This window comes from Castor canadensis, chromosome 14 (genome assembly GCF_047511655.1).
Source record: "Castor canadensis chromosome 14, mCasCan1.hap1v2, whole genome shotgun sequence".
NCBI classification, from domain to species: Eukaryota; Metazoa; Chordata; class Mammalia; order Rodentia; family Castoridae; genus Castor; species Castor canadensis.
Window position 1 is genome coordinate 41,937,982 of NC_133399.1, and position 15,778 is coordinate 41,953,759.

General features: G+C 38.6%; 1 protein-coding gene across 3 annotated transcripts in view; it reads left to right on the top strand.

Annotated features, from left to right (window-relative positions):
• Window positions 1–1,290: 1,290 nt before the first annotated feature.
• The window catches only part of LOC109686333 (adhesion G protein-coupled receptor E4), a 63,379-nt gene continuing 48,891 nt past the window's right edge, over window positions 1,291–15,778 (top strand). For 2 of the 3 annotated variants that reach the window (XM_074054455.1, XM_074054453.1), the window contains exons 1-3: window positions 1,377–1,424; window positions 7,491–7,615; window positions 14,591–14,641. In XM_074054455.1, the coding sequence (XP_073910556.1) occupies window positions 7,585–7,615; window positions 14,591–14,641 (82 nt within the window). In that variant the 5' untranslated portion in view covers window positions 1,377–1,424; window positions 7,491–7,584. Of the gene's footprint in view, window positions 1,425–4,647; window positions 4,787–7,490; window positions 7,616–14,590; window positions 14,642–15,778 lie in introns of all 3 variants that reach the window. The other variant, XM_074054454.1, reaches the window with a different exon arrangement.

Genomic DNA, 15,778 nt, shown 5'->3' on the forward strand with positions numbered 1-15,778 from the left:
TATGGCTAGTTGGTGGGCCACGCAGATGAATGAATTAATTAACACAACTTCACTCTCACGTCATGCATTGACAGGTTGGCAACCAGAGTGAGGGATTGCTGGTTCATGAGCCTTGATTGTCTTCCACAAGACCTCTGGCAGGTTAGCCTTCTTCATTTCCTGTTAATTCTTGTTTCATTGGCCAAAGCTAATCACATGATTAAGCTTAGCGTCAACGTGGGAATAACTACACTTGATTGACATTTGTGGAAACATCTATCAGATGCAGGATTGAGCCATGAGCACGCACAATGCTCAGAATTTCAGCAATTTCTCCTGCATTTGGACGTTGCAGTTTTGTTTTCATGTACTTTCCATTTCAACTGATCATAAGAGATTAAACTCTCTTTTATTTGCCAAAATATGATGCAGCAAACACTTGAGTATTGTACTGAGGGATTGATTGCTGTCCTACATATACAGCTGCAACTAGATGATTGTTTAAATACTTCAGGGCGTGGATTCACTAAATTATTAAAACAAATGAGAAACATGAAAATCAAGGTGTTAACATCAGAAATAATAGCTCCATGTTTCATAAATACCCAAGACTAAGAATAAATTTCAAGGTGTGTATTTAGACTGGCCAAACTCAGTGATATTTGACATATTTATGACTGGGATAAAATTTTTCCAACATTGAGTTAAACACTAGTCACAAATTATATTGGACAAGTAAATTGGTGTAATTATATTGGGTAGGGCTAGCTTAAAGACCAAGAGTGTAGGTACTTAAGTTTTTCTTAAAGTAGTAATTGGGAAAGTGATCACAGGGAAGTCTCCTGAGGTAAGAAGAAAATATGATTACTTCCTCCCATACTCTGGCCTTCAACTATTGCAGTAAGAATTACTTTTTAATTAAAAATTTTATAATTATTAACACATATTAAGTTACACATCAATGGGATTCATTGTGATATTTCCATAAACACATATATCATGTGCATAGTTAGAATTAAATTAAGGCTGGGGTGTGGCTCAGTGGTACAGCATTTACTAGTACAGATTTACTAGTTCAATCTCCAGCACAGCAAAGAAAAAAAAGAGAATTAAACTAAAGGGGCCTTTTCAAAATCAGACCCATCTCCTTGGTGTAGATGGGAGTTGGCACCTCTTTATGACCTGGTTGTCCACCATTTCGAAATTCATTTTCTGATGCACTTTAATACGGCCCCACTTGGGTACTGCACTACTTAAATTACTATGAAAAAAGAGAACTAATGGACATTGCATTATGCAAACACCCGGACAAACAACTCAGCCTTCTCACCCAACCACAAGATTCCTTGAGAAACTGGAGCTCAAGATAAGTACTGATATACTTCCTCTTTTGTTAGCACTGAGAGGGTACCAGATGTGGCGAGAAGTAAGGACTCAACTTTAGGGTAAGTAGCTTAGTTTCTGGCTTAGAGTTTCCCATAGAAAATGGTAGATGCTTCACCGTTGATCTTGGGTGTAGAAAAATATTCTGTCTCTGGATAATATTCAAGAATTCCTTTTGTATCCTGTGGCTTTATTTCTTGAACATTGTTATGTGGGCAACTGTCTCATGTTCATTTTCTACTTCTGCTTGGGCAAGGAATGTGTGTGGTGTTCTGTAGAAGTGTGCAACCCAGTGGGATTCTTTAGCACACTTAAGAGATGTGGTGAAGGGCTGATAGTCCTGTTCTTAAGGAAAAAGTGGGTGTGAATGTCTCCAGATAAAGCATGTAATGCATGAAGGGGCTTAAGGTGAGCTCAAATGATAAAGATTTAAGGGAAAGAGTCTAAAGCAAGGTTGAGAGAAGGGGCAGCACCGAGCATGTAATCAACCATAAATTTTCCACCAGGGCTTACACAGTCTGATTCTCAATCAAGTAATACTCTTTTATGCAGAGATTGTAAGCTGGTGTCTCATACTTCTGTGTTTAAGGAAAAAGTGTGTGTGTGTGTGAGAGAGTGTGTGTGTGATAGTTATAGAGCGTATTGTATCCAGTTTCCCCAGTTTCATCTTCTTCACATCAATGGCCTTAGTTATTTATGTTACATGTCCAGCTCCCAAGAGACACTGATATGTATGCTCATGGTGAAGTGATTGTGCATGATCTTGAACTCAAGACATTTACAAAAAGTGCTTACAATATATCTTAGTTAAATTCATTCCTCATCATTTTCCTTTATTCCCCCATCCCATTCTTCAAATTGTTCCAACAAGTCTCATTTTTCCATTTACATACATGTGTACATACTATTTCCACCACATTCAACCTCCTACACCCTTTTCTTATACCTTCCCCACTCCCACTAGTACCAATTCTCCATATAGTACCTGTTTTACATCCCTATTTTCTGTTTTTGGAAAAAAACATATTTTGTTTAAGGTAGCTATATGGGGAATTTCATTGTGACATTTCCATGAATATATGTATTATAACCTGAATTGGTTCATCCTTTCTATTTTTCTCCTTTCTGTCTTAGTCCCCTTCTTATGGTGATTTAAACAGGTTTAAAAAGTCTATATTCATTCCTGTATAGAAAGTACATCAACCATATTCACCTTCTTTATTGCACACTTATAGCAGCATGATCTTTTTTAAATTTATTTTTATTCATATGTGCATACAATGTTTGGGTCATTTCTCGCCCCTCCCCCCTCGCTACCTGGCAGAAACTATTTTGTCCTTATCTCTAATTTTGTTGAAAAGAGAGTATAAGCAATAATAGGAAGGACCAAGGGTTTTTGCTAGTTGAGATAAGGATAGCTATACAGGGAGTTGACTCACATTAGTTTCCTGTGCATGGGTGTTACCTTCTAGGTTAATTCTTTTTGATCTAACCTTTTCTCTAGTTCTTGGTCCCCTTCTCCTATTGGCCTCAGTTGCTTTAAAGTATCTGCTCTAGTTTCTCTGTGTTGAGGGCAACAAATGCTATCTAGTTTTTTAGGTGTCTTACCTATCCTCACCCCTCCCTTGTGTGCTCTTGCTTTTATCATGTGCTCAAAGTCCAATCCCCTTCTTGTGTTTGCCCTTGATCTAATGTCCACATATGAGGGAGAACACACAATTTTTGGTCTTTTGGGCCAGGCTAACCTCACTCAGAATGATGTTCTCCAATTCCATCCATTTACCAGAGAATGATAACATTTCGTTCTTCTTCATGGCTGCATAAAATTCCATTGTGTATAAATACCACATTTTCTTAATCCGTTCGTCAGTAGTGGGGCATCTTGGCTGTTTCCATAACTTGGCTATTGTGAATAGTGCTGCAATAAACATGGGTGTGCAGGTGCCTCTGGAGTAACCTGTGTCACAGTCTTTTGGGAATATCCCCAAGAGTGGTATTGCTGGATCAAATGATAGATCAATGTTTAGCTTTTTAAGTAGCCTCCAAATGTTTTTCCAGAGTGTTTGTACTAGTTTACAGCAGTGTAAGAGGGTTCCTTTTCCCCTGCATCCTCGCCAACACCTGTTGTTAGTGGTGTTAACAGCATGATCTTGACACAATGACTTAATATCTTTTAACCTCCACTTCTTCTCCTAAAAATTGTTATAATCTTTAATGACATGATAGATAAAAATAATAAGGTGTTTGGCCCATGGTGGATGCTCTGCAAACAATTTTAGGAAGTGGTAATACAAAGGGTAAAAGAAGTATCTGTGGCAAAATTTGATTTACATGCAAAATTCTAACACACAATGTGCAGCTAGCTTGTTGAAGATTGTCAAAATGAAGGGGGTTCATGGATACACCTTCTCAGATGACTACTTTTTCCTTGTGGGGGCATCATAGAGCTCTTGTGAATTCTTTTTATCAGAGAATAAGGGATCAGTCCTTAGCATGAAAAGTCATGTTTACAATTGGAGTCAGGGAATGGGTATGAGAGAGCTCCCTGACCATTATTTTCACCACCATCACCATCATATTACACATTACAGCCACAACCACCCTAATCACCACCACTATAACCATACACTTCCCCTTCACTACTACTACCACTGCCACTGCCATCACCACCACCATCACCACCACCCTCACCATCATCCCATGCCACTGCTATCATCATCATTATAATCATCATAAATACCACCATTGCCCAGTACTGTCACATCTTCCATCATCACCACCATCATTATCTGACCCAACCTTTCCCCTTCACTGAAATCATCACCATAGCCAAGACTATCACCACCATCATTACTGTCACATACACCATAATACTACTATCATCCTTACCATTAGCACCACTCTCGCTCCTCACCATCATCATAGTCCATATCATCATAAACACCTTCACCATTACTATCATGGACACACCATCATCACCGCTATCATAGTCATCACTATAATCACCACTGCCAGCTTCATCACATCCTTCACCATCAACTCACCGCCACCTCTACCTTCACCATGATCATGACCATCACCACCATTACCATCATCACCCATCACTGCCATAGTGCTTATGTTCACTGTCACCACTAACACCACCATCACCATCATCATTCCCTGTCCTCCTCACAGTTAACTTTATTCTGCACTTGCTTTGTGCTAAGCAGGTGCATGTGTTAAGGAAGAACATCTCACTGAATCAGCACAATGCTTGGTTAAAGTATGTGCTCTTTCTTGCAGGTAAGAAAACAAAGGCTAGGTGGCAAAATCACAATCTCAGAACCACTCGATTTGCAGCTGGAGATTTGGAATTCAAACTAAGGGTTTCCTGTACACTGACTTATGATGCCATGTAACTGGTTATGACCTGCACCTAACAGTGAGTGATGCTTTGAGAAAGTACTGGTTCATGAACACAGAACACAGAGGCAGGTCTTGATGGCTTCCAAGTAGAAGGATCAAAACAGGGCAGTAGAGAAGGATGGAACTGCCAAGGGGAACCACTTAAAGTCATTTGTCATTTTGACTACTCTTTTATTCAAATACTTCATTGCTATTTTCTCTTTTTTCTGTCTCTCTTCCTCTCTTCCTTTCTGTGGTGCTGGGGCTCAAACCCATGGTCTTACAATTGCTAGGCAAGCACTCCAACACTGAACTATACCCCCAGGTCAGTTGCTATTATTTTCTTACTGCTAAAGCAATGTATAAGTTTTAGAATTATAATTAATAAAAAGATATCTAAACTCACTCATAATATCATCCTCCTATTAATATATGTAATTTCTTTAAGTGTGCTATTCTGTATCTTGATCTATAATCTGTTTTTATCTTAATATTATATCACAATCACTTTCTATTCTATTTTAATAGCCTCCTTCCTACAACATTGTTTTTATGCATGATATAAAATTATTTCCACTGCATGCATTCAAATGCTGTCTTCCCACTTACAGTGTACTAACTATTTCCTTCAAACTTCTGAGGTACATCTCTATCTTATGCCTTTAGCACTTCTTGAATGGTTTAACAGATTTTAGAGCAAATTATCTCAAATTATTTTGGCTAATGTACACAGGAAATTTAATCTTAAACCCCAATTGTCCATTGACCCTATCTTAGGAGAACACTTTAAAATTGTGAAACAGTATCCATAAAGCCAACACTTACACCAATGCTTTGAAAAGTCTTTGAAAGGCTCATTTATAGTGATATCATATATTCCTGCTATTTTCTCCTCTAGAAATGAATTTTTGAGTATAAAGAACATCAATGTGATTTAAATGCAAAGCAGGTGATGAAATGTGAAACTTTATTGTTCCAGATTTCAGCCACTCATTTTCAAAGGCAATTGATATTATGAGGTTCTTAGGCATTTTCCACAAATATTTTATGCAAATACAGAATCACAATGTGTTACCAATAAGCTGGCTGGGGTCCTTTTTCTCTACCCAGATAGAAGTGCTGGACAGACAAGGAGAAGCTCTGCTAAGCATCTGGAGTTCCTGGCTCTTGACTGTCAAGGCTTAGACACTGGACTGGCAGATCCAGAGGCTTATAGCTCCTAAGAAGCAGGGGAATATTTCTCCAGAGACTTTTGGCTCTAGGTACTCAAGTTGCAAGCTTATTGCTCTGGGCTTTTATCACCTGTGGCCCTAGCATATGGCAGCTAATGTAATCCTCAGCTTCCAGCAGCAGTGAGTGGCAGCAGCAGGAAGTGCCTGCTAGAGTTTTAGCTCCAGGAGGGGCTTGGGTGTTGAAATCATTAACACCCATGGTAGCTAGTGTTACAGTTCTTGTCATCCCTGTTTCTGAGGTCATGGCAGTTCCCTGGCACTCTTTCAGTGGCTGGGGTCCACAGTTTCTTATCTTAACCACTTCACAGCCTTTTTCATGTCTGCTTTCTCAGCTCCCTGTTCCCAGTCACTCTCTGGGGCTCTTTAGTCACCTTTTTGCCACTGCAGCTGATTTTGCCACTGCTACCTCTCTGCTGCTGATTCCACTGTCTCCTGTTCCTATTACCAGCTCAGGACGGTGTTCTGGGCTGACTCAAAAGTGATCACTCAGTTAGATTGTGCATCCAGGAGAGATAAGGGACCAGGGTGTTTGCATCAATCATGGCAGTGTCCTTCTTGCAAATGAATCATCCAGACTTGATTAGTTGCTTGATTTTGGCTTATTAAAACACTGCAGTGGGTTGATTTGTTTCCAAATCTTATAAAAATTGGTTCCTTGTCTATCTGATATTTTATTTATTTACATTTGTATTTATTTATGAAGAAAAGATCAAACTGAAGTAGAGAGTAGAATGGTGATTACTAAGAATGAGACGAGACAGGACAGGGAATGGGGGGATGTGGGTAAAGGTTAGGAATTTTAGCTGGACAGGAGAAATAAGATTTCCAGATCTACAGCACAGCATGGTGATTATAGTTAATGACAATATGTTGTGTATTTCAAATTTGTGAAAAGAGTAGATTTCAAAAGTTCTCATCATAAAAATGATAAGTATGTGAGATAATGAATGTGTTCCTTTTCTTGATTTAATCATCTTACTATGTAAACACACATCAAAACATCACATAACTATGCATGCGATGAAGAGTGAAAAATTAGAAAAAATTAAAATTAATTTAATTTAATTAAAAATTAAAAATTAAAATTAAAAATTAGAAAGCAAATGATAGCATGTAAAAAAGAATCTGGCTAGATTGTGATATGGAGTTTCCTGCAGTATGAATTTTTCTAATTGCAGTAGACCAGATTTTTAAATTCCAGCAGAATATTCTGCTGATGGATCTATTATTTGCCATTTTTGGTTGGCAGACTCTTTTCCTAACCATCTCTATTATGATTATCTTGTAACACTTTTTTTCCTTCAGGTAAGTGTCCCAGAGGAATTATTGGGTCAAAAGAGGCAGAAATAAAAGGGTTTGGGACTGGAGGTGAGGCTCAAGTGGCAGAGCACCTGCAAGCACAAAGCCCTGAGTTCAAACCGCAGTCCCATCAAAAAAAGAAAGCAAGCAAATAAACGGGTGGGTTTGACATGCATTGCTCACGTGACTTCTAAGCTCTTTGATCTTCAGGAGGTGGTGTTCGTGGGCCTTCTCCACTCCAGGAACTCTTGCTGCTCTTGCTTGAGAAAGATTCTCAGCTTCTTGTTCCTGGTGTATCAGAGCTATGGGAAGATGGTGCCTGCCCCTGTTCTCAGGTAAGTGGAAAAAAGATTCTCCTAGGTCTTTTTGCTCCACTAAGTTTGTCACTTTGTCCCACAATATCTGCATGTGCCTATCCTATTAAGCTATTGTACTGAAGATACTAGGTTAGGATTTCCAAAGCAGAACTAAAGATAACCCTTTCAACAAATGGTGCTGGAACAATTGGAAACCCATGGCCAACAAATTCAAACCAAACCAAACCTTGATCTATTATTATTATTTTTGGTGGCACTGGGAGTTGAACTAATGGCCTTGGACTTGCTAGGCAGGTGCTCTACCATTTGAGCCACTCCACCAGCCCCAAACCTTGATCTAAATCTGACATTTTTACTAAGAATAATCTCAAAAAGAGTCACTGATTTACATGCAAAATATAAAACTACAAAACTTTTAAGAAAAAATGAAAAAAAATTCAGGGTCTAGAACTATAAAGTGTTCAGGAAATGATACCAAAACATGATTTGTAAATGAAAAAAATAATAAATTAGACTTTAACGCTTAAGCAAAACCTTTGTTTTTGCAAAAGATTCAGTTAATAAGATGAAAGACAAGTTATAGGCTGGGAAATATTTGCATGATATGTAGCTAACAAATATTAGAACTCTCAAAACTCAGTTAAAAGTCCAATTTGAAAATTAAACAAGGCTTGAAAAGACATTTCACAAAAAGGGATATACAGAAGATAAACACATGGAAAAGTGTTTCAAATCCTTGGCCACTTGGAAAGAGCAAATTAAAACTGAAAAACTACTGGAATTAATAAAATAAAAAACAGTGACATCAATTCCTGGAGAGCATTCAAATAAACTTGCCCATGTACACATCGCTAGTGGGGATATACAATGGTACAGACACTCGGGAAAAGGTTTGGCAATTTCTTAGAAAAAAATCCAGAACACACATCTGACCTTAGACCTAATAATTACATGACTTGGCATTTATACTAGGGACACAAAGAGTTACATTCACACAAAATCCTGTGTGTCTAAACTGTGTGTCTAAACTGTGAACAGAGCAGATATCCTTGAATGAGCAAGCAGTTGAAGACTTTACTACATTGGTACCAAAGAATACCACTCAATGATGAAAAGAAACAAACTACTGATGTCTACAATAACCTGAAAGAATGTACAGAAAATTATGCTGAATGACAAACCCACAAATCTATGTCTCTATGTACATAATTTCCTTGTAATGAGGAAATAATAAACTTTAGAACAGATTAGTAATTGCAAGAAGTTAGGAAGAGGGTGGAGGAGGGGAAGGAAGTGGGTTTGGCTTTGCAAGGGTGGTATAAAGTATACTATGGCCACAGAAATGAGCTTCATCCTGATTGTACCAACACTATCCTACTTGTTATACTGTGCAGTGTGTTTACACAGCTTAAGTTTTCTTATGACTGTATGTGGATTCAACGCAGCTCAAAACAAGAAATAACGGAAAAAAGAACAGAGACAAACACATGTGTTGAAGTACTTTATTTGGGAGGGGACCTCAGGATGCACAAAAGAGGAAGCAGACGATGTTATCATGGCAGGGTGAGGAACTGATGAGGGATGTGTTACTATGCGTTGTGAAACTACTGAAAACCCCCAAGAGAGGGTAATTGCCAGGCATTTCTGCCCTGCCTCCACTGGGCTGCAAAACATGGTCTCCTCCAGAGAAAGTAAGTCTTCAGACAGGAACCCTCTCTGGGGTAGGCTAAGGGCACACTTCCAGTTTCTGCTACACTGTAGCTCAGAATGTTATTATGACCTGGACCTATTCACTCTTATGCTCTGGGCTTTTATTGATCTTAAGAATCAATAAAAATCCCCATTCAGCATTCAGAGCAAAGAAGCCTCTGTAGACCTGTGTGTCAATAAATTTTTATTGATAGGCATAGACATAGGAAAGGCCACAAGGGCAGGCATGCATGGTATAGACCTGTAATTCCAGCTGCTCAAGTGGTGGAGAAAGATGGTTTGGGAAAAAAAAGTCAGTGAGACACTATCTCAAAAAACAAGCTGGACATGGTGGTACATGCATGTAATCCCAGCTACTCAGGAGACACATCTGAAGGTGGCAGACAAAAGTGCCAGACCCTACCTGAAAAACAAACTAAAAGGAAAAAGACTGGGGGATGGCTCAAGTGCTTGCCTAGTAAATAGAAGGCCCTGAGTTCAATCCCCAGTTCTGCCAAAAAAAAACCAAAAAGAAAATGCATAGAGTTTTAATGTGTCATAAAATTATTCTTCTGATTTTTATAACTTTAATCAGTTAATTAATCTTTCATTAGCATATATTATTGTACAAAGTTGTTACATTGTAGTTTTCTTTTTTGGTGGTACTGGCGTTTGTACTGAGGGCCTCCTTTTTGCTAAGCAGCCACTCTACCATCTGAGCCATGTCCCCAGCCTTTTTTCCTTTAGTTATTTCTCAGATAGGGTCTCACTTTCCCAGTGGCTGGTCTCATCCTCTTACCTATGCCTCCCACATAGCTGAATTATAAGCATGTGCCATCACATTTGGCTTGCTTGCTGAGAAGGGGTCTTGATAACTTTTTTTCCCACATTCGATTTGAACTGTGATTCACCCTATCTCTGCCTCTTGAGTTGCCGAGATTACAGGCATGCTCTGCTACGCCCAGTCTCATTGTGTTATTTCCATACATTCATGTAATGTACTTTGATCAAATTCACCCCCTCTCTTACTCTTTCTTATATGCCCCCTTTAAAAAACAGTTTTATAGGTTTCATTATTCTATTTTCATATGTACATATAAGCTATTTCAGTTATATTCATCCCCTTGGCCCTTTCTGTCCCGCTCCTTCTCATTCCCACTTGGAAACAGTCTCCATTTTACACTCCTTTAATTCATTTTAAGGTCTAGATTCTGCATATGAAAGAGAACATGTGATTTTTTTTCTCTCATAGTCTGGCTTATTTCACTTAACATTCAGATCTTCAGTTCCATCTGTTTTCCTGTAAATGACAATTTTGTTCTTCCTTATGACTGAATAAATTTGTTTCACTCATTGATGGGCACCTAGGCTGATTCCAGAGCTTGGCTACTGTGAACAGTGCTGTGATGAATGCGGTGTGCAGGTGTCTATTGTATGCTGACTTTCATCCCTGCAGATACATGCTGAGGATCCTGCCCATCAGGATCACACGGTCATTCTGTATTGCATGTATTGATTTGAATATGTTGAACCAAACTTGCATCCCTGAAATGAAACTAACTTGATTATGGTGTGTGATATTTTTAATGAGTCGTTTAATTTGGTTTGCAAGTATTTTATTGAGAATTTTCACATCTACATTGAAGAAGGAAATTGGTTTAGAATTTTTTTTGTGTATATTTTTATTGGGTTTTGGTGTCAGGGTAACACTGGCTTCATAGAATGAGTTGATAACATTCCTTTCCTTTCTATTTTATGAGATAGTTTGAGGAGCATTGGTGTTAGTTTTTCTCTAGCGTTCTGGTAAAATTCAGCAGTGAATCCATCTAGTTCCACACTTTGTCAGGAGACTCTTCAACTTCACTGCTTGTCATAGCTAAATTTTGGTAGGTCATATATATCTAGGTATTCACTCATTTCTTCCAACTTTCCAGTATATTAGAATAAGTTTTTGAATTATTCCCTTATGGTCCTCTGAATTTCAGGGGTATTTGTGCTATCCCCTTTCTCTTCCATAATTTTGTTAATTTGGTTCGTCTCTCTCTTTCTTTTGGTTAGTGTGGCTAATTCTTTTGGCTTTTAAAAATGTACAACCATTCTTAGCTCAAAGACCATTCCAAAAATAGCCTCATAGTCTGCCTATTCCTGCCCTAAAGAATCAAGTAATATTTATTTTTGTGGGAAAAAGAATTCACAGGAAAAGTGCTTATGCTTGAGTGCTTTTGTTGTACAAAAATGCCCATATGACTCATTGATATTGTAAGCCTTTAAATAAAATGTCTCTGTCCTAATGTTGAGCACAGTAAGACTGACGTAGTAGGCAGTGATAAGAACTGCCCCTTCTGCAGCCTAAGCTGCAGCTGGTTTCACCCCTTGCAGAACAAAGCCCACTGTTCCTTATCTCCTGCCACCTTCCTTTGTCCGTCCCTAGCCCTTGCTTTCTCCAACATGCTACTTAAGGCCAGACCCGCTGAGAGAAGCTGCTGCACCATTTTCTCTCTGCCAGCCCGCCTGCTTATTAAACTTTGGACATGAGATACCTCTCGTGAGCCTCCTTTGTGTGCAGTGTGCGGCGTTTTCCTAACAGGAAGGAGGAAGGAGGTCAGCCTAGTCTTATTCAGGTGGCCTTCTCAGGTTCTTCGATAATCCAAATTGACCATGGGCATGATTCAAATCCAAATTACCTAAATATTATCTTACACATCTCTACCATTTTAGAGCTGATGTTGTTTCCAAAGGTAGATGTCTCCATGTTTTAACAACAATTCCAATACAGCCAGCTTGCAATGAAAGGGATAAGAAAAACTCCTCAGGTGGCTGGTCATTGCCAGCCTATCTGCCTTGAAGGACCGACAGTAGATAGCTCTGGAAGTGATAGCTAGAACAGACTTCTGCATTTCTGAGTTCATCCCCACTTTATGATGAAACTTTTATAGAACAACACAGCAGCATAAATGGATCATCCATTGCAAGTTTGCCATAGTAAGTGGACTCCTGGGATCCTCATGGCCTGTGATGTTCACATCTCCTTTACTGCAGAAGAAGGCATAGTCACAGAGGTCAAACTTTCCCCATCAAATACCACAGCCATCAGTTATGTGTGCCTTCTCACTACCAGAATGGTGGCCATTCTGAGTGGAGATGTGCTACACATTCAAAATACAGACTAGGTTGCAAAGGCAATACACACAAAAAGAATGTAATTCTTTTAACTTTTTATTATCATATATTAATCATGCAAAGTAAGGGTTTCATTGTGACATTTCCATAAATGCATATAGTATACTTTGGTCATATGTTTTCCTGCAGTAGTGTCAAAGTTTTAGGTCTTACATTGAGGTATTTGATCCATTTTGAGTTAATTTTTTTGTGTAGGGTAAGGGATAGGCATCAAGTTTCAATCTTCTACATGTGGTTATCCAGTTTACTTAGGACCACTTTTAAGTGGCTAAAGAAACTGTCTTTTCTGATGTATATTTTTGGCACCCTTGGCAGGAATTAAATGGCCATAGCTGCATGGGATTATCTCTGGATCTCTTCAGTTCCATTGGTCTACATGCATGTTTTCAAGCCAGTACCTTGCTGTTTTTGTTACTGTGGCTCTGCAGATAGTTTGAAGTCAGGTGTTTTGAAACCTCCAGTATTGTTCTTGTTTAGTATTGCTTTGGCTAGTCACAGTCTTTTGTGTTTCCATATGAATTTTAAGTTTCCTTTTTCTATTTTTGTGAAGGATGTTACTGGAATTTTGATGGGGACTGCATTTAAATTGAATATTGTTTTTGGTAATATGGCCTTTTAAAACAATATTATCTCTGCCAGTCCATGAATATGGAAGGTCTTTATCTTCTAGTGTTTTCTACACTTTATTTCTTTGGTGATCTAGCTTTTAATTGTGCAGAGTTCTTAACATTTTTTGTTAAGGTTATATCTAGGTGGTTTTTTGAGGCTACTATGAATGGGATTTCTTTCCTGACTTCTTTTTCAGCAAATTTATTGTTGTATAGAAAAGCTACTGATTTTTATATATTGATTTTGTATCCTGCAAAATTGCCTAATGTATTTATCAGATGTAAGAGTCTACTGGTGGAGACTTTGAGTTTTTTAAGTGTAGGATCACATTATTTGCACACAGGGATAATTCGAATTCTTCCTTTCCTATCTGTGTCCATTTTATGTGTTCCTTTGCCTTATTACTGTAGTTAAGAATTTGAGCACTATACTGAATGAGATTGGTGATAGTGGAAACCTGATCTTGTTCCTGGTTTTAGAAGAAATGGTTTCAGTTTTTCTCCATTCATTTGTGGGACCTCAAACTAAAATTATTGCTGCTGCTGCTGCTGCTGCTGCTGCTGATGGGACTTGAATGTGTCTGGGGACTGTCTGGAGGTGGACACCAAGTGGGGAGGGAAGGGAAGAAAGGATACTGATGGGTGAAGAGGATGGAAGTAGGATGAATAAATACATATGAAGACAGCATAATGAAATCCACCAAACACTATTTGAAAGAGGTGGGAAGATGGAGAAGGGTTATAGGAATATAATGGAGGGGGTGAACTTTTTTTAAGGTACACTGTACACATCTATGGAATCATCACAAGGAAACCCCATCATGTTAGTAATGCATGATAAATCAAAAATAAAATAAGAAAGAATCAGAAAAAATAAATTGTAAGAAATAGAAAAATATATGTAAATATAACAGTATGATATAAAAAGGAAATCTCTCTAGCTCTTCTTAGTCTATCCCAGACAGGCTAGGGATCAGTGGGTAGCACTAGTTTCCATCTTCTCAAATTGTAGGAATGTATGTAATTCTTGAATAATTTGTTTTATATATGTTACATGTTGAAATGAAAAATGTTGACTATTTGGAGTTGCATACAACATGTTATTGGTATTAATTTCATCCACATCTCTTTGTATGTTTAAAAATGTGGCTACTAGAATCCATGATTTTTCTATTGGTAAGGGTGGTGTTAGAGGCCTGAAAGGATAGAGACTGCTTAATATAGAAAGGAAATTGTCTACTTGGCTTTTTGGTGGTAGCCTGGGAAGAAAAGCTGAGCCAGCCTGTAGGTTTTCAGAAACTGGGACCCACAGTGAGTATGATGTGATATGATGTACTTTTCATTCTTCAGCATTATACAATTCTCCTTCAGTTTATAGCCTGCCTGGGGAATCTATAGTGAAGCTGCTATGTGTGGCAGTAGTCATTGTCATTGTAGAGAGGAAAAGCCCATAACTTGTCCATATGAAGCCCCAGGGGATCCTCCTGTTAACTATTTCCTCCTCTTTATTTTCCAGCTCTCAGTGTCTTGCTGGTTTTGTCAGGATCTGAAGTGAAGAATTCTGGAGGTGAGCTTTCGATGGCCAAAGGCCAAGGGAAAGGAAATTGGTATCTAGACTCTTTCTTCAGAGACAGGAAAGCTGTCTTTTCAAGTGAGAGAGGACTGAGTCCCTTGTTCATTTTGTCTATTCTTTGGCTATCCCAATGGAGGTTCCACCATCTCCTCCTCCTCCTTCTCTATCATCATCATCATCATCACCATTGTCATTGCCATCGTCCTCATTCTCTTCCTCTTCCTCCTCCTTATCAACTTAGCTGAGCAAATCATACATGCCATTACATTTAATCCTCATGATATTCCTATGAAAAGATACTGACATTGCCCACACTTGACCAGTGCTTCTGTAGAGGAGAAGCTGGCACAAGGTGCTGGACTCTGATTTTTTTTCCAAAAGTCCTAATTCATTCTGGGAAATGTGTTGCTTTTAGCCCAGGTCTTGGGTTTGGTCCCCAGAAGCAGACCCTGAGAGCAAGTCATTTATCTTGGAGGTGACCTCAGAAAGTATCATCTGGGAGTGTCAAGTAGCATAGAAAATGGATGAACAAATGCAGGGTCCCTTATTGAGCAAGTTGACAGTGGGTAACTGAAAGTTGACCCTTTGGGAGAAGTATTGGACAAAATATTGAACTTTCAGCTTAGAATTGTTCCCCCTACTGGATAAGGAAGCTGTTTTAAATTTTTTTAGGGAGGTGTAGCTCAGTAGCAGAGTGCTTATCTAGCATGTGCAAGACCTTGTGTTTGATCATCAGAGCCACAAAAATTGTCATTTCTTAAATTGTGGTAATATATCACAGTTCTCCCTTTAAGCACTGTCAGTTGTGCATTTCAGTGGCATTCACATTGTTTGGTATCCATCATCACCAACCATGATCAGACTTTTTCATCTTCTTAAATTACATCTTTATACATTCCCCTTCTCAGTCCCTGACACTCATCATTCTACTTTGTGTCTATGAATTTGACTGATCTAGGGACCTTATGCTAGTGGAATCACACAACCTTTTTCCTTTTATGACTGGCTTATTTCAGTGAGTACATGCTGGAATTTCCCTTCCTTTTAAGGCTGAATAATACTCTGTTGTATGGGTGTACCACATTTGTTTGTTCTCTCATCCATCAATGGACCACTGGGTTGCTTCTACTG